Source organism: Danio aesculapii, chromosome 6, assembly GCF_903798145.1.
Source record: "Danio aesculapii chromosome 6, fDanAes4.1, whole genome shotgun sequence".
NCBI classification, from domain to species: domain Eukaryota; kingdom Metazoa; phylum Chordata; class Actinopteri; order Cypriniformes; family Danionidae; genus Danio; species Danio aesculapii.
Window position 1 is genome coordinate 1,284,666 of NC_079440.1, and position 18,516 is coordinate 1,303,181.

Here is an 18,516-nt window from a genome sequence, read left to right on the forward strand (position 1 = left end):
CACAAACTCACACACACAGACTCTTGATGAGCAGTTTTCCTAATGGTTTAAAATAAAACAAAATTACAATGAAAAATACTGGTATTGCTATACTTGTGGGGACGTTTGGTGATTTAGGATCTCACACACACTCACATGTCTCTGTTTGTGTGTGTGTGTGTGCGTGTGTGTGTGTGTGTGTGTGTGTGTGTGTGTGTGTGTGTGTGTGTCCGTCAGGAGATCGTGGACTGGTTTAACTCCATCCGTGCTGCTCAGCTGCATTACCTGAAGGTGGCCTTTCCTGGAGCCACAGACGCAGAGGTCAGACGCCTGCAGATTGTGTGTGTGTGTGTGTATGTGTGTGTGAGAGAGAGCATCTATGGTGTGTGTGTGTGTTTGTGTGACAATCTTGTATGTGTGTAAGGGTGCACTTTATGTGTGTGTGTTCATTGTGTGTGTTTCTGGTTGTGTGCCTGAGATCTAGTGTGTGTATGACTTGGTGTATGTTTGGTTGTGTGTGTGTATATTGTGTGGGAGAATTGGTTGTGCATATGTGTAGTGGTGCATGTTTGTGTGTTTGTGTTGTGGTGCATGTTTCAGTATGAGTGTGTGTGATGGTGCATATTTCAGTATGTGTGTGTGTGTTCAGTGTGTTTGAGAATCTGTTGTGTGTATGTGAAATGGTGCATGTTTGTTTGTGTGTTGTGGTGTGTGTTTCAGTATGTGTGTGTGTGTGTGTGTGTGTGTGTGTTTGTGTGTGTTTTCAGTGTGTTTCAGGGTGTATGTGTGTGTGTGTGTGTGTGTGTTATGGAGCATATTTCAGTGTGCGTGTGTGTGTGTTATGGTGCATATTTCAGTATGAGTGTGTGTGTGTGTTCAGTGGGTTTGTGTGTTTGAGAATCTGTTGTGTGTATGTGTAAAGGTGCATATTTGTGTGTTGTGGTGCGTGTTTCAGTATGTGTGTGTGCATGTGTATGTGTGTAGTAGTATGTGTTCGCGTGTGTCTGCGTGTGTGTGTTTGTCTGTGTATGTTTGTGGTGCATGTTTCAGTGTGTGTAGTGATGCATTTTGTGTGTGTGTGTGTATGTCAATGAACTCTCTGCTTTTGTTCACTGTGCAGCTCAAACCCAAACTCACACGCAGCTTCCTGAAAGAGGGATACATGGAGAAAACCGGCCCGCGGGTGAACAACACACACACATACTCAAACACACACACACACACACACATTTCTGAATGAAACTGAGATGGGCCATGATTTCATTCTGTCATATGTGATTAGAATATTAGATTCATGTATCATAATCATTTCAACTCATCATTAATTCATTCATTATCTCACATGCAATAACAACAAACAGTTCATACTGTATATATATCTGAAGTGTTAGTAGTCTATGCTAATGTGTTCGTTCACTGTGCATTATTAACATTAACACACCTTTTCTTCTAAACATCAGTATGAGTAAATCTGAAGTGTTGTTGTTTTTAATCTGCCCCTTTATACTGTGTTCATCACAGACTTGATCCTGCCTATTAGAGCAGATCAATACAGTAAATAATGTCCTGATGGATCATTAACTCAGAGCTGGTGTGTTGTCTTATGGTCTGCAGCAAACAGAGGGCTTTAAGAAGCGCTGGTTCACTCTGGATCATCGACGGCTCATGTACTTTAAAGATCCGCTGGTAAGATTGATTAATTAAGTACATTTAGATGCATATAAACACACAAATTCAATAAAAAGGAAATCAATTCATAAGTATTTTTATATTAAAATAAATGGGTAAACAATCAAATTCAGTATATATCAATTAAATTAATTCTAGATGAAGAAATAAGAGATACAAGTCAATAAATACATTTAAAATAAACATTTATTTAAATATAAAATATATAGGCAGCTTAGTGGTTAGCACTCACAGCAAGAAGGTTGCTGGGTCGAGTCTCAGCTGGGTCAGTGGTCATTTCTATGTGGAGTTTGCATGTTCTCCCCATGTGAGCGTGGGTTTCCTTTGAGTGCTCCGGTTTCCCCAACAGTCCAAACACTAAAATGGCTGTAGTGTATGAGTGTGTGTGTGTGAGAGTATGAGTGTGTATGGGTGTTTCCCAGTACTGGGTTGCAGCTGGAAGGGCATCTGCTGTGTAAAACATATACTGGAATAGTATATGTTATAGACCCCTGATGAATAAAGAAACTAAGCCGAAGGAAAATGAATAAATGAATGAAATAAATAAATATTTTAGGTAAAAAGTTATAATGAAAAAAGATTTAAAAATGGAGCGTAAGCTCTGAATAATCACAGCACATTAAAACCTGCTGTCTTCTTTGCATTGACATGCATTTAAAGCTGAGATCTGGATGATTCTAAAAAGCATGACTCTTTAACAGGTAAATCCGCATGTGTAACACAAATAAATGTGAAGAAAAGCATCTGTCATGATGATCCTTATGTTGAGAAATAATGCTGAGCTAATTATTAATAATTAACATTAAGAAAAGCTCTGAAAGTAGAACTACACTGCAAAAATGCTTAACTTACCCAGGGTTTTTGTCTTGTTTTTTGTGCAAATATCTACACACTCTTAAATCAAGAAGCGTTTTCTAGACAAGCAAAATATATAGACTTGTTTAAAAAATTATATATCAAAAATGAAGTGAGTCTTTGCTTAAAATAAGCTAAATAATCTGCCAATGGGGTGAGTAAAGCAATCCTGCTTTCACTTTGAAATAACTTTATTTTTCGTCCTCATTTGCTGATTATTTTGCTTGTTTTAGGGAAAAACACACTTCATTTTGATGTTATAGGCTTTATATTATGCTTGTCTAGAAAATGTTTTTTGAGAATTTATATATATTTAAACTAGCAACAAGAGATAAACAATAAGTAAGAGAAGCATTGTTTGCAGTGTACATTATGAGCTATATACAAAAGAGCCTCAAATGCAGCTCATTCACAGTGTTTACAAAGTTATCATTTATGTACAAGAGGAGAGAGCGGACTGTCTGTTTATTATTTGTGTCCAGGATGCGTTTGCTAAAGGCGAGGTGTTTCTGGGACACCGGGATCACGGATACCGTGTTACCATCGGTCTTCCCGCCGGCTCTCACTGTAATGGGGCGTGGCAGTTCGGCATCACCATAGAAACGCCCGAACGCAGCTTCCTGTTCACCTGTGAGACGGACACCGAACAGAAGGACTGGATGAGTCAATTCAACACACTCATCTGCACACCTATGAGCCCGCAGGAGTACAGCGGTAACAGACGTCACATGATGACACATCACATGACATATAGCATAATACATAACATGACATATCATGTGATGCGTAACACAACATATCAGATGACACATCACATGGCATATCACATCACATATCACATGACACATAACATGACATATTACATGACACATCACACAGCACGTCACGTGACAAATCACTTGATGCATAACATGACGTATTACATGACACGTTACATCACACAGCACGTCACGTGACATATCACGAGATGCATAACAGGGTATATCACATGATATGTAACAACACATCATGACACATCACATGAGACATAAGAGCATATCTAATGACATATCACATGATACATAACATGACACATCACATTACATATTACAAGATACATAACAACATATCACATGACACGCCACATGGCATATCACATGATACGTAACATGGCATATCACATGACACGGCACATCACATAACAGCTTGCACGATACATAACACGGCATATCACAACATATCGTATGCTACATATTACAACACATCACATCACGTTATACATAACATATCAGATGACATATCACATGACACATTAGATGACATCACAATACATAACACTGCATATCACGTGACATCACATGCTACATCACATGACACATCACATAGCACATGAAATATAACCTAACATCACATGACATTACAGAGACATCACATGACACAACATCGCATGAAATATAACATTACAGATACATCACATGACACAACATCACATGAAATATAACATGGCATATCATGTTACATTACAGCGTATATCATGTGACATCATATGCTACATCACATGAGACATCAGGGCACATCACAGCACATGACATATAACGGCATCACATGACATTACAGAGAAATCACATGACACAACATATCACATGAAATATACCATGACATCACATGACGTATCACATGATACATAACACCGCGTATCATATGAGATCATATGCTATATGCACATGACACATCACGGCACATTACGTAGCACATGAAATATAACATGACATCACATGACATTAAAGACATCACATGACACATCACATGAAATATAACACGACATCACATGACATTACAGACATCACATGACACATCACATGAAATATAACACGACATCACATGACATTACAGACATCACATCACATGAGATATAACCTGACATTGACATCGCATGACATATCACACACAATGATTATGTGTGTGTGAGAGTATGTACACGTGTTTATGTGTGGACATAATAATAATATGATGATAATGGTGTGTGTGTGTGTGTGTTACAGTGGAGGCGTACTTCAAACACAAACACTGACGGAGCTCAGCCTGCGGATCCTCAGCACACACTCCACATCTCTACACTAAGTGTCACTGCGTTATGAGTTATGTATCATTGAATTATGTATCATTATTAGATCATGAAACCCTCAAACACTCCCATTTAACTTTCTTTTAATGCAATCATACAGCTGTGGTTCAGTCCTGGTTCTGGAGATGCAAACATTTCCTATGTCATACAGCTCAGGTCATAGTGCTCTGTGTTCATGAACTGGTGTGTTTAAATAAAGGAGATTACAGAGCATTGCTTCCCAGGTCCGGGATTGAAAAGCACTGTTCTAAACTGGCACCAAACTCAGTGTTTACAGCAGGGATGGGCAAACTCGATCCTGGAGGGCCGGTGTCCCTGCATAGTTTTGCACCAACCCTAATCAAACACACCTGCTTGTAGCTTTCTAGTGATCTTGAAGACACTAATTAGGGTGTTCAGGTGTGTTTGATTAGTGTTGGAGCAAAACTCTGCAGGGACACCGGCCCTCCAGGATCGAGTTTGCCCATGCCTGGTTTACAGTATAAAGGCTCCATCTAGTGGTGAGATTGAGTTATTTATTGATCATCTGGCCCTTTATGTGGACATTTATTAAAACTAATGTTTAAGGGATGGTAGGAATTGGATCATTCTGTCATTCTTTATTCCCGTCAAATATTTCCGACTTAAATTTTTCAACAGAACATTAAAATATCTATATTTTTAAGCAGGATCTTGCTGTTGTTTTGGTTTCTTTGGCAAAATTATGAGACTGCCTTTTGAATTGCCTTAAATTTTTTCTGTGGTGCAAACAGTCTTCCAAAATTTGCAATAAAATGCAAAAGTATTCACACCCCAGATTCATTTATATTCCACAACGCTTTGCATATTGCATATATCTGCCATATAATTCATTCATATGATTCCCGATATAATGAACAGACTTTTATCTAAGTATTTGCTGTATATTTTTCCAAAACCTCATTGGTTACTCTCAAATCTCAAGTGTCACATGACAGCTCAGTCAGGATATTTGAATATGCATGGCCCCAAATGAGCTGCAAAGTAATAAACAAAGCAACACAAGGGTCATCAAATGATGTCAGAATGATCTTTTCCATGAGGGATTAATGCAACTTTTTAATAAAGGATTGATCTAATAATCTGAGGTCTCGTGTTTGCTTGTTCATGTGAGCGTGAGGAGAGAAGCGTGTCTGTGTGTGTGTGTTTGAACATCAGTGTGAATGGAAGAATATTGAGTGCAGTGCGGTGTGTGAAACGGCACCAGGGTGTTCAGAGAACGTCAGATCACACCAGTCTGAGAGAAGAAGAAAGCAGACTGAAAGAAGAGAGAAACTGCAGACACAACAGATGAGCTGCACACACCAGCGGAGCTTTTACTTCAGCACAATCCCACACAGAGGATCATGGGAATGTTCAGAAATGATCGCCGAAGGATTATTCAATCTTCATTTGCTGCTTTAATATCTGAAGACTCTTGTCTGATCACTCTCAGAACTCCTCCAAAAACCATCTTTGATCAAGCAACTCTTTCATCCTCATTTCAAGAATCTAAAGAACGAATCACCGGATGCAAAAACTCCCAATAAGCAACCTGTAAGGTCAAACGACGTATTTTTGTTATTGAATAATGAGTAACGCAGCTAATAGCAGCTCCACGGCTGGAGTTGCAGGAGTAGTTTGGGTTACTCCACTCCTTGGTGCAACCCTCGTCACCATGTGTGTTTTGGGATTGACTGGCAACCTCTACACCCTCGCCATCATGCGTTCAGCAACTTTACGGCGCGCTGGATCAATGTACGTCTTCATCCTCAACCTCGCCACAGCAGATCTGCTCTATCTGGGCACCATCCCATTCGTAGTCTGCACTTACTTTGCGCACGATTGGTTTTTCGGGGAGATGGGCTGCAGGGTGTTGTTGAGTTTGGATCTGCTTACGATGCACGCAAGCGTGTTTGTTTTGGTTGCGATGAGTTTGGAGCGCTACCGTGCAGTCGCCGCACCTTTTCGAGCCCGTCTTTCGACCGCTCGTGGACACTGGATGATGGCGTTGGGAATTTGGCTTGCTGCTTTTGTGTTAACTCTTCCAATGATGGTCATGATTCGTCTTCGAGAGGGACGTCCTGCGACTGTTGGACTTGTAAAGCGGATTTGCTTCCCAACTTGGACTCCGGAAGCGTTTAAAGCATATCTGACGGCACTCTTTTTTACTAGCATGCTTTTACCTGGTCTTCTCATGGTTGGTCTTTACGCTGGTTTGGCTAGACATTATTGGGCCGCCCAATCCAACCTCGCCCGAGGATCCGCATCTTCTTTTCGAAGGCGTAGATTGAAGCATAAAGTCGTAGGGATGATCTTCTGCATCGTGGTGGCGTACTGGGCTTGTTTTCTGCCGTTTTGGGGTTGGCAGATGGCGAAGCTTTTCTCATCAGAGTCTTTACGCTCGCTGTCGCCCGCTGCTCATACTTATGTTAACTTTTTTGTCACCTGTTTGACGTATGGGAATAGTTGCGTGAACCCGTTGCTTTATACACTTCTAACACGCAACTATCGAGATTATTTAGCCCAGAGAGGGCAATCCTCTGGGTCGAGTCGAGTGGATCAGGGGTCAGCCGCCGGGGTCAACATGATCCACGATCAAATCGGATGAGTTAAGGAGTTTATGTTGCTTTACCAGTGCCTGCATTTCCCAGTCTCTTCAGCATTTTGCTGATTCTGTTCAAATTTGGCTACTAAAATAAGCTCAACATAAGCTCAATGGGAAAATGTGCCCTGGTGTACATTTCTGAGAACCGAGAAATATGGCCGGAACATATGGCTGCATTTTATATGTAAAACGAATGATACAGGTGCCTCCGTATAGGCACTGAAAAAAAGGCTTTTCGATTTAAGAATTTGTAGATATTTGGACTAGAAACTCGAAGTAAGAACAGCAGTTTTTGCAGTGTTTCAAAGAGATTCAGACCTTGCTTACACATGTAATGTTAGTATCCTCAACTTGTGATTGGATTTAAGAAAGAACTTCGGTCCCACTTTATTTTGATGGTCTGTTTGTTGAATAAGTTACATTGCAACTAATTCAAATTAGATTATAAGTAGACTGTTAGGGTTGGGGTTAGGATTTGTGTAAGTTGACATGTACTTGCAAAGTTTCTTATTGTCAGTTAAGTGTCTGTTAAGGGAGCAGAATCAGCAGATATTAAGCAGACAGTCTACTAATACTCAAATAGACCATCAAAATAAAGTGCTACCAGCACTTAATAACATATGCAAAACAGCCATTAGGATTGCTGGCTGCACCCAAATCATGAACTAGCCCCATTCATACATACAGACTTTCATACATGCATCCATTCATACATACATACAGAAAATCGACGGTTGATTGCTGTAAAGAGATCAGGTGTGAACATCATATATTTGAAAAGTTTTTCTGGAATAAGTTGTAACATTAACAGTAAATTGACAGAATTTTGCTCTGTGTGCATTTATTTTTAATAGTAAAGTTGTTTTGTTGATTTTACAGTAGTTTACTGATATGTTTACTGTAGTATAATTTAGTTTTTACTGCAGCATACTGTGATGATCTGTAGTATAATAAATCCTAAAGTTGTAGAAAACTACAGTATTCGAACATTTGTTTACATTACTATAATTGTTGTGTTACCATAGCAATTGTAGAATCACCACAACAGATCGGCTGCGTCCGAAACTGCCTACTACTCAGTAGGTACTGCATTTGAATTTAAACATACTACTCAGCTGTTAGAAAAGTACGTTCTATACAGTATGAATGTAAGAAGTATGAATGGAATTTGGACGTACTACATCCGCCATTTTGTCATGGTCACGTGACCTACCTGCGTCAGTTGCATCGCTTCACCCCATTCATGAATTCACTCGCGGGGCATCATGGGATAGTGCAGCATGCATGGGATGCACACTTCAGAATCTCACCAGAAGTCATCCGGGTACTTCTCGCATACTGATTTTCGAATACTATGAATTCGGACATACTACTCGGCTCGCATATTGATTGTAGCGTATTGTATAGTATGGAAGTATGCGGTTTCGTACGCAGCCATCGATTACTATAATTATTGTGTTACCATAGCAACTGTAGAATCACCACAACAAGTAATTCAAGTAGCATGGTTCGAAAATACTGTAGTATTTAATATTAGTTACTGTAGCATTTGTTTTTTAATGTGGGTGAAACAAAAGTTTTAACCATTGAAATCAGTTTTGAATGGTTTCCAGTGTTTAATGGACAGATTTATTAAAGTTGTTTCTATAATTTTACAGTAGTTTACTGGTATGTGAATATATGATTATGTAGTATGAATGCAAGTTGTAAATATGTCATTATCATGTGACTTACCAGCATCAACATTATATCTTTGTGATTGGTTATGTTCGTCATAACAGAAGCAGTAAATCATAAATGCATATAATATCATAAATCATAATCAGGTAATCATCTGGGAGTTTTTGCTGCTCTTGTTTTGATTCAGACTGCCTACTCGTACCACATAAAGTGCTTCCTCTAATAATTAAAGTGGAAGTATGTGATTTGGGTGCAGTCGGTGTTTCCTGCATGTATTCATACACACCCCTTTCTGTCATTGGTCAATCAGCCAGATAGCTCCGCCCCAAACTCATGTGATTGACTGTTCATATAAAACAAAGTTGTAGTAAAGCATGAGAAATGATCAAATGACTGTGCTGTGAATGTCAATATGTGGATATTGATATTAATATTTTACTTTTTTTTGCCAATTAAGTTTGTGCTGAACTAATCTCGCATTTGGCTGATCATCAGATATGGGATTAGGGAAGTGTTTTCTCTTCCCTTTGATAAGCTGATAAGTTGCTGTACACGATACTATGCTTTAGTTTTATGGTTAATGGTTACTATTGTATGATTTTGCATGCATCGTTGATTTTAACTGCTGTCTGTGACCCAGTTTTTGGAGCAGAAACACTGAATTATGAATTTTACACTCTGATTAATGGTGCTATTTTTATTTCCGAAATCTGTAGGCTTATATCGTTAATTTATGCAAGTTTTATGTGAATTTATTGCTTCTTTAGAAGTTTGTTTAGTAAGATGTTCAAGCTAAATAAAGTTTATTTACTCACGGTCATTCAGACTGGCAGGTGAACCCATCTCTCGGTGTGTGTGTGTGTGTGTGTGGAATCTGTTTTCTGTCCGTCACATTCCTCAGCTCCTGCTTCAGGCCTTTTCGAGCCGCTCTGTAAATTATCATGAGGACCCTGTAGCTCTGAACTGAACTCTTACATTTAACACAGTGATTAAATAATCCAGTGCAGAAAGATGACTTGAGTTTACTGTCAGATGGCAGCGATCAGACTTCACAAATTATTTTTTAGGAACTTGATTTAATTAGATTTTTCTTTTTATTCTTTTGTTTTTCATCAGTTGTTTATTTTAAGCATTGTAAATTAACACGAGCAATGAAACTGCATTTAGGGATTTTATCACTGTTGCACACTTTATTATGCACTTTGTTGCAGTTAGGTGAATTAAAAACTCTACTACTACTAGTATACTTCTTGTTAATTTTTAATGAAGCCAAACCATTGATTTATTAGAAAATAATGCATATCTGAAGTGGTAAAGAGTGACGTTTACACCTCAAGTGTGCATTATTTTCTAATAAGGAGTCCATTACTCTACTTACACTCTGGATTTTGTATCTGAGAGTTTATTTGTCAGGTTTTTGTCCTCCTCAAACTGTTTCGTCCTCCACTAGATCTCCTCCAAAGACTTCTGTTATATATTTTGCTGTGACTTTTGACTGTTGTACCTGCGAAATAACTTATTAAGCGGAGTTATATGGAGCTGTAATGTGCTCTAAACCTGCCGGAACTACTTTAGCTGTGCGTAGTTGTGTGTGAGTATCAGCCAATCAGAATCAAGCATTCAACCGAGCAGTGATATCATTTAAATAAATGATTAAAAGACTACGCTTTTCACATTCAGTCAGTGGATTTATTGACTCTGCAGTTTTCTCTATGGCTTGACAGATGAGCGTCTCCTGCTTATTTGGCTTTAATGCTGATGATCTTCACGTCTCCTTTCACGTGTACGTGTGTGAAGGCATCGTCTCCGAATCGGTTCGGGAAGCTCATCATGGTTCCTTCAGGGAGTTTGATGTAGAAGGTCTCGTTGTTGAAGGTGATGCTCAGCTGATGGAGGAGAGAAACACACCGTGAAATTAGAAGTTATAGATTAATTACTGTAGTAGTTGTGTTACCATAGCAACTGTAAATCGCCATGACAGATTAATTACTATAGTAGTTGTGTTACCAAAGCAAATGTAGAATCACCACAAAAGATTAATTACTATAGTGGTTGTGTTACCATAGCAACTGTAGAATCGCCACAACAGATTAAATACTACAGAAGTTGTTACCATAGCAACTGTAGAATCGCCACGCTGTAATTACTACAGTTGTTGTGTTACCATAGCAACGGTCAATCGCCATAACAGAATAATTACTATAGTAGTTGTTACCATAGAAGCTGTAGAATCACCCCAACAGATTAATTACTATAGATGTTGTGTTACCATAGTGACTGTGGAATCACCACAACAGATTAATTACTACAGTTGTTGTGTTACCATAGCAACTGTAGAATCACCACAACAGTTTAATTACTATAGTAGTTGTGTTACCATAGGAACTGTAGAATCACAACATCAGATTAATTACTATCGTTGTTCTGTTACCATAGCGACTGTAGAATCACTACAACAGATCAATTACAACAGTTGTTGGGTTACCATAGCATCTGTAGATTCACCACAACAGATCAATTACTACAGATGTTGGGTTACCATAGCAACTGAAGAATCACTGCAACAAATTAATTCAAGTACATTCCTACAGTATGGTTAAAAATAGTGGAGTACTTGCTATCAGTAACTATCGGATTAGTTTTTTGCATGTGGGGTAAAACACTACAATCCCTCAAGTTTTAAACATTAAATATTATAGGACATATCTATTATAATATTTATTGCTTTTATGCTGATGCTAATAGAAGTAGAAAAACAATAGACCCAAAGCTCCATTATGAATTCTATGTTGGTTACTATAGTTTTGCTTTTGTTTTTCAGTAGTCGGTGTCCCTAAAGGTGTAGAGAATCACTAGCAACATCATCCTCTAACTAACTACACGCTGACACATTATATGTTGCATTATAAACAATTTTTTATTTTTATAGTTGTTTGTATGTAACATTAAATCAGACATTTACTGTACTGCTGCATTGAAACAACATTGTGAACTTACTATATAAATTCACTGGTTGTGATCCTAATATAGTGAACGGCATTTGTTTATGGCATTTTCAAAAGTGACTTAAATCTTTCTGCATCTGTAAGTGTGTGTTTTTGTTATCGAGTACATCAGAAAGCTGCTGTAAAGTGTGTGCTGTCAGTATAGTTCATCCTCAAACCTCTGAGCGGTGGGCGCTTATTACTCAAGTGCACAGGGTAATGCTTTATGATTCATAGTCATGCGTTGCTGTAATCTGCCAAAGGGCTGAATAAGTGAGATAGAGAAAACACACCGGTCAAAGAACACTGAGATAAAGACCAGTCACATTCAGGTCATCTGGAGCATCTTCACACTCAAAAAAAGCAGTATGATTCTCCATGTATTGCTTTCTTTTCATTACCAGTGGGTTAAACATTTATAACTATACTGCTAAAAAAATCAGACTTCTCTCTAGTTTGCCTGTCGACTGATTTTTATTTGAAGTATTGAGAAAAATGGAAAGAATCAGATTCTATATTCTGATTTCTAAAATAAATGATTATAATGCTCAGGATAATGCAGGAGGAGCCATTCTGTGATGTAATGTCTATGTGTCCTGCACTCAAACTATAGTCTCCCATAAACAGATCTAAATAGTCTAAAATACAACCGCATTAAAGGTAAATTATACTAAATACTGCAGTGTTTTTGAACTATGCTATAGGAAAGAACTGAATTAATAAACTGGTGATTCTATAGATGTATAGCTTTTTACATCTATAGTCATTGATCTGTTGTGGTGAGTCTACAGTTGCTATGGTAACACAACATCAATAGTAAGTGATCTGTTGTGGTGATTCTACAGTTGCTACGGTAACACAACAACTACAATAATTGATCTGTTGTGGTGATTCTACAGTTGCTATGGTAACACAACAACTACAATAATTGATCTGTTGTGGTGATTCTACAGTTGCTACGGTAACAAAACAACTACAATAATTGATCTGTTGTGGTCATTCTACAGTTGCAATGGAAACACAACAACTACAGTAAGTGATCTGTTTCGCTGATTCTACAGTTGCTATGGTAACACAACAACTATAGCAATTGATTTGTTGTGGAGATTCTACAGTTGCTACGGCAACACAACTACAATAGTAATTGATCTGTTGTGGTGATTCTACAGTTGCTATGGTAACACAACAACTGTAGAAATTGATCTGTTGTGGAGATTCTACAGTTGCTATGGTAACACAACAACTATAGTAATTGATATGTTGTGGTGATTCTACAGTTGCTATGGTAACACAACAACTATAGTAATTGATATGTTGTGGTGATTCTACAGTTGCTATGGTAACAACAACTTTAGTAATTGACTAATGAAAAAATATTGAGGACATCAATAGAAATAACATTTCTAGCTTAAGTTCTGAGAACGGTATCAACTTTAAGCAAATGTTTTATTTTAGAATGTTTGTTTATAACCATGAGAGAACATTGCCAGAACGTTTTGAGAATGTTTGTAGAGCACCAGGCTGAAGTACTGTTTAAATGGCAGAAATATGAAAGCCAAATTACTGTGATGATTGTTAACGTGTTTGATTTCTCATGCATGCATCACTGTTCCTCAGAGGTCAAAGGTCACCTTGAACTCTTCTCCCTGCTGGAATGGGAAGCAGTGTTCACGGTGTTCAGAGCCCCATCCGCCCTGCTTTGAGTTGCAGACGATGGTGTTGCTGTCTCCATGTGCGTTAAAGCGAGGGTTGAAATGAAGAGCGATGGCGTCAGCGTCGTGCCCGATGTTGATGGAGAACCTGAGGACACAGAGGCACAGCTTTATCACCTGTAGCTTCGGTTTTAAAGGGACAGATCACCATACACATTCTGAAAATTCGTTTATTTACTTCATTGTGATCCAATCCTGTATTAATGTCTTAAACGCCATTTTGCAAGGTATTAAATTTTATATCATTTTTGATTATGCAATGTATGGTTGTATGCTAAAGTTTGCCTGAATTAAATCTGTGAATATCAGGATGCTGTGTAGTTTATGAAATCAGTGAAATCCTACTAGATTTAACATCATGCTGCTTTGTTTACTGCAGTAACCAAGGCAACACCATTATTGCAGCAGTTCTACAGGCACCAACCTTCTGACTTAGCTAGCTTTGATTGATTTTTGTTCAGTATATGAATAATGTTTTAGTTTTGGATTAGTTAGTAGTTTGGTAGTTTGGATTAGTTAGTAGTTTCTTAAGTTAATATTTAGTAAATATGCTGGACATTAAAATCTTGCAAGTGTTTCCGGTTGAAAAGTGGTTATAAGGTCTTAAACTGTATGGAAAGGGTCTTTAAAAAAGTCTTAAAAGGTATTGAAATTCACTCTCTGATTGCTGTATATACTCTTATCATGTGTGATCCTGGATCACAAAACCACAGTCATAACAGTCATTTATTTTAATTTTTATTCATTAATTAAAATGTTCAAAATAATTGTCTCAGTTGATGTTTGTTAAAGGATGAAGGTCTGAAAAATAAAATTAAATATAAATATTAAGAAATCTCATTTGCTAAGTTCTTTGCAATGCATACTAATCAAAAAATACATTCTGATATATTTATGGTAGGAAATCTTTAATGTTCTAATCATTTTGCATTATTAGTCTATAATTGTTTTGATACAATATTTGGCTTTTCCAACAAACATAATCGTGCAACTTAAGACTTTCCACTATTTTCACATTCATATGCAATGTGCTACTGGACATAATTATTATTAGCGTTATTTGTGAAACTTACTAGAAGTTTTTTGTTTGTTTATTTTTTTTACTTGTTATTATTGTATTTGATTTATTAATATGAGCTGTTTTAGTCTAACTGTCAGCCTCCTGACTTAAAACTAACTGATATTAGTATGTATTCATTCATTCATTTTCCTTCAGCTTAGTCCCTTTTATTCATCAGGGGTCACCACAGAGAAATGAACCACCAACTATTCTAGCATATGTTTTACACAGCAGATGCCCTTCTAGCTGCAACCCAGTACTGGGAAACATCCACACACACACACACACACACACTCATACACTAAAGCCAATTTAGTTAATCAGTTCCCCTATAGCGCATGTGTTTGGACTGTAGGGGAATCCGGAGCACCTAGAGGAAACCCACGCCAACACGGGGAGAACATGCAAACTCCACAGAGAAACACCAACTGACTCAACTGGGACCCGAACCAGTGACCTTCTTGAGGCCACAGTGCTGACCACTGAGCCACCGTGTCGCCTATTTGTATGTATAATATAATTTAAAATAGTGTGAAAATGCAGAATGTTTCTGAAATGTCTGTTTTTGCTGTACGTACGCATCACAGCCAGGCTTGATCTTCCCAGAGACCTTCATCTCCATCCCCGCCTTAAAGCTCATGTCCTTAATGGTGAACACCTGTCGGATGAGGAGAAAAACACTGTGATTCCCTTCTGCACCACAAACATCAGTCTCAGTGAGTTTGTCTTAAAGGGGTCCTATTATGCAAAAATCACTTAAATAAGGGGTTTAAACACAGTTCATGTGTGAATATCTCCAGCCTCTGATGGTCAACAGTAATTAATAGTATTTATAATAATCAGACTTGATGAAGGAAACACTTTGATTGACATTCTCCCTTTGTACTTGTCATCAGAGGGGGAAAGCTCCACCCACTAGTGCACATCATCTCTCACTCATTAGCATAAACAGCAGCCCTGAGTGAGAAGCAGCCGTCTGTCCATTAGCCATTAGAGTGTTTGAGCTGCTGAAGATAATGTCAGCATAGACTAAGAGGATTATAGATGTGGAGTTTTAGATGAAGCACAAATGAACAGCGACAGGAGTCTCTATAGACCTGGGGTGTCCAAACTTGGTCCTAGAGGGCCGGTGTCCTGCATGATTTAGTTCCAACTCCAATTAAACACACCTGAACCAGCTCTTTCTAGGTGTACTAGAGACTTCCAGGCAGGTGTGTTGAAGGACGTTGAAGCTAAACTGTGCAGGACATTGGCCCTCCAGGACCCAATGACTCATAGACTGACACCGAAGCACACCTAACTCACACTGATAACACTAGTGCTGTTTTCAGTCTGTCACTTTGGTCATGCACAGACGTTTGTAGCCTAAAAATATGCAAATTACATATTCAACATACAAGTTCATTTCTGAATTTTACGTTTATAATGTAATATTTCAAAAGGTCGCCAAATTGCAGCGATCATATTTTTCCCCAACCATTAAAATTACAAATATGTACACACACACATATATATATATATATATATATATATATATATATATATATATATATATATATATATATATATAAATATATATATATATATATATATATATATATATATATATATATATATATATATATATATATATATATATATATATAAATATATTAGATATAATTATATGGCTGTGTACACTGTAAAAAGCAATTATTTACTTACAACAAGCTGACTTTACTTAAAAAAGTGAGTAAACTATTGTAAGTTGCAGGTTGTTTGAACTGACTTTTTATAATCATGCGCATAGTTAATTTATTTTTAAAATAAATAAATAAATAAATATATATATATATATTTTATTTAATTTTTTTTAAATTTCGTTGTTATTTAAAAGTTTTAAAAGTGTTTACATCTTTACTCAATAATCAACAACAACTAATCAATATTTCAAAATATATATGTTGCATGATTTCAAATATGAACTTGTATGTCAAATATGTATTTTGCATTTATTGCCATACATCATATTTCTATGTAAGAGAGGTTTCTTGAGAGTGAGTATGGATCTGTTGAATTACTGTTTAACCTGTGATTCCTGGCGCTGCTGATAAGAGGAACAGTTGTTTGACAGTATGCGTTATCTGAGCGACCAAACCCAATGTTAATGATAAACCTCAGGTAATAAAGATGTGAACAGGAAGATCTATAGAGTAAACTATATCTGATGCATATAGAGGCCAAAATCACACATAAATACACTACATTCTGATACCGAATAATGCACGTGCTGGAGACTTTCAGGAATGTTGAACAGTTTTTGTTTAAGTGATCGCATGTGTTGCAATCATTAATTTTTTAATTATTAAATAAATATCAGTTTCTGGATTGTTCTGTACGTGAGCCCCACCCTGAGTCCATCCATCTCTCAGTAATCTGACCGCCACTTAAATCACGTTTATAGCAATAAACTTTAATCTAAATTTACTCTTTTAAACTAAAAAGTCGATCTGAGATTAGAACTCTAAGTTTACGCCAACAATGAGACCACTTTTTGGCTCTTTTATATGGAAATCTTGATTTATTTCCATTTATTTCCATTTAATAATTAATAATTGTTAAAATCATAAGGCTCATTCTGGAATTTCTTGGTCATTTTCTTGAGGAATTCACTAGATGTTTGATTTTAAAATCACAGTGAGATTTCAGTCAGATTTCTCCAGAGGAAACAGTGGTTTCATCAGTTCATGCTGTACATAATATAATATAATATAATATAATATAATATAATATAATATAATATAATATAATATAATATAATATAATATAATATACTGACTTACCATCTTGCGGAGTTGTTGGTGGAGCTGCAGCTGTGTGTCTCATCCACCTGTCGCCCAACATTATAAACCTAGAAGGCGGAGTTCTGAAACTTCATCCAATAGGAAGAGAGCAGAGCAGAGCAGTGAGTCTGAACCAATCACACTCATCTGACTCAATCAATGTGCCTGTTATCTTTGAGATTCCACAATGAATAGACTGTTGGTTGAGTCATTGTTATAGGGACCCAGAGAACACGACTGTCACATTATAAAAATGTTTCACAGCCCATAAATCTGTGCTTTGTTTAATATGGAATCATTCCATAATAATAGTTTTGGTGGTTATTTTTTTTTTTAATTTCTCTGGATTAAAACATGTGAGTGGAATGAAACTTGGTAAATGTAATTAGAGTCATGATATAAAGGTCCCTACCAATTTTGAGAACAGCACCACCTACAGGTCATAAGGAAATAACTAGTTTTGCAGATAACTTTTGAACAATTAGTCAGAAAATCTTGATCTATGGGTAGTTTGACTCATGCTGAAATAGAGGATACCGATTTCACAATTACAAATGAGCTCTGTGTCATTTGTCATAAATTGAGAAATCTTATTTTAGAAATTGGTAAAGAACACAGCGCCATCCACATGTGTATTTATTATGATCTTTGATTTGTGTTGATTCCGATGATATCTCATTTATCATTTTCAATCACTTTGCTTCTTTGTCATACTGAGTAAAAGCATTTTTACCTATAACTGTACACTGTAAAACATCTGTTGATTAACAGTTTCCGTATTTAGTTTTGGGTTTATTTGTGGTTGTGAATTGCATTGTGAGATGTTGATCTCTGCGCTGTCCACTTTTAATGTTGAAAATTCAACTCTTCAGGTTAACTAAGTGAGTTTTATTGACATTTTAGTCGTTTGAAATAATATAATGTATGAGGAATAATCTCTAGAGAAATAAGTCTGTAAAATAGAAGAAAATGTACTGGCAGTTTATTACAAGGTTTCTGTAGCGTGATTCACAACACCAACCTAGA

At 37.0% G+C, this 18,516-nt stretch overlaps 3 protein-coding genes across 3 annotated transcripts in view; 2 read left to right on the forward strand and 1 right to left on the reverse strand.

Moving 5' to 3' along the window:
- Positions 1-5,727, forward strand: part of zgc:92360 (uncharacterized protein LOC436988 homolog) — an 18,452-nt gene extending 12,725 nt beyond the window's left edge. Inside the window, exons 5-9 of the mRNA XM_056459223.1 lie at positions 217-300; positions 1,100-1,162; positions 1,594-1,665; positions 3,006-3,237; positions 4,545-5,727. Coding sequence (XP_056315198.1) covers positions 217-300; positions 1,100-1,162; positions 1,594-1,665; positions 3,006-3,237; positions 4,545-4,573 — 480 coding nt within the window. The 3' untranslated portion in view covers positions 4,574-5,727. The remainder of the gene's footprint in view (positions 1-216; positions 301-1,099; positions 1,163-1,593; positions 1,666-3,005; positions 3,238-4,544) is intronic.
- Positions 5,728-5,827: 100 nt separating this feature from the next.
- On the forward strand, positions 5,828-7,610 carry uts2r4 (urotensin-2 receptor 4). The gene has a single exon (XM_056459299.1). The coding sequence runs from the start codon at positions 6,216-6,218 to the stop codon at positions 7,233-7,235; it is 1,020 nt and encodes a 339-aa protein (XP_056315274.1). The 5' UTR covers positions 5,828-6,215; the 3' UTR covers positions 7,236-7,610.
- A 2,969-nt stretch (positions 7,611-10,579) lies between these two features.
- Positions 10,580-17,594, reverse strand: lgals2b (lectin, galactoside-binding, soluble, 2b). Its single transcript, XM_056459309.1, has 4 exons — positions 17,491-17,594; positions 15,247-15,326; positions 13,528-13,696; positions 10,580-10,798 (listed from the first exon to the last, which is right to left on the reverse strand). Exons 1-4 carry the CDS (start codon positions 17,491-17,493, stop codon positions 10,652-10,654), a joined length of 399 nt encoding a protein of 132 aa, XP_056315284.1. The 5' UTR covers positions 17,494-17,594; the 3' UTR covers positions 10,580-10,651.
- Positions 17,595-18,516: the final 922 nt, after the last annotated feature.

Bases quoted from the DNA above. Each gene is read 5' to 3' on its own strand.
- uts2r4 (XM_056459299.1), top strand. From the start codon at position 6,216: ATGAGTAACGCAGCTAATAGCAGCTCCACGGCTGGAGTTGCAGGAGTA.
- lgals2b (XM_056459309.1), bottom strand. The intron at 13,697-15,246 runs GTACGTACAGCA...CTGTGTCCTCAG, and splicing joins ATCAAGCCTGGCTGTGATGC to GTTCTCCATCAACATCGGGC. The intron at 10,799-13,527 runs GTGACCTTTGAC...CTCCTCCATCAG, and splicing joins AGCAGGGAGAAGAGTTCAAG to CTGAGCATCACCTTCAACAA.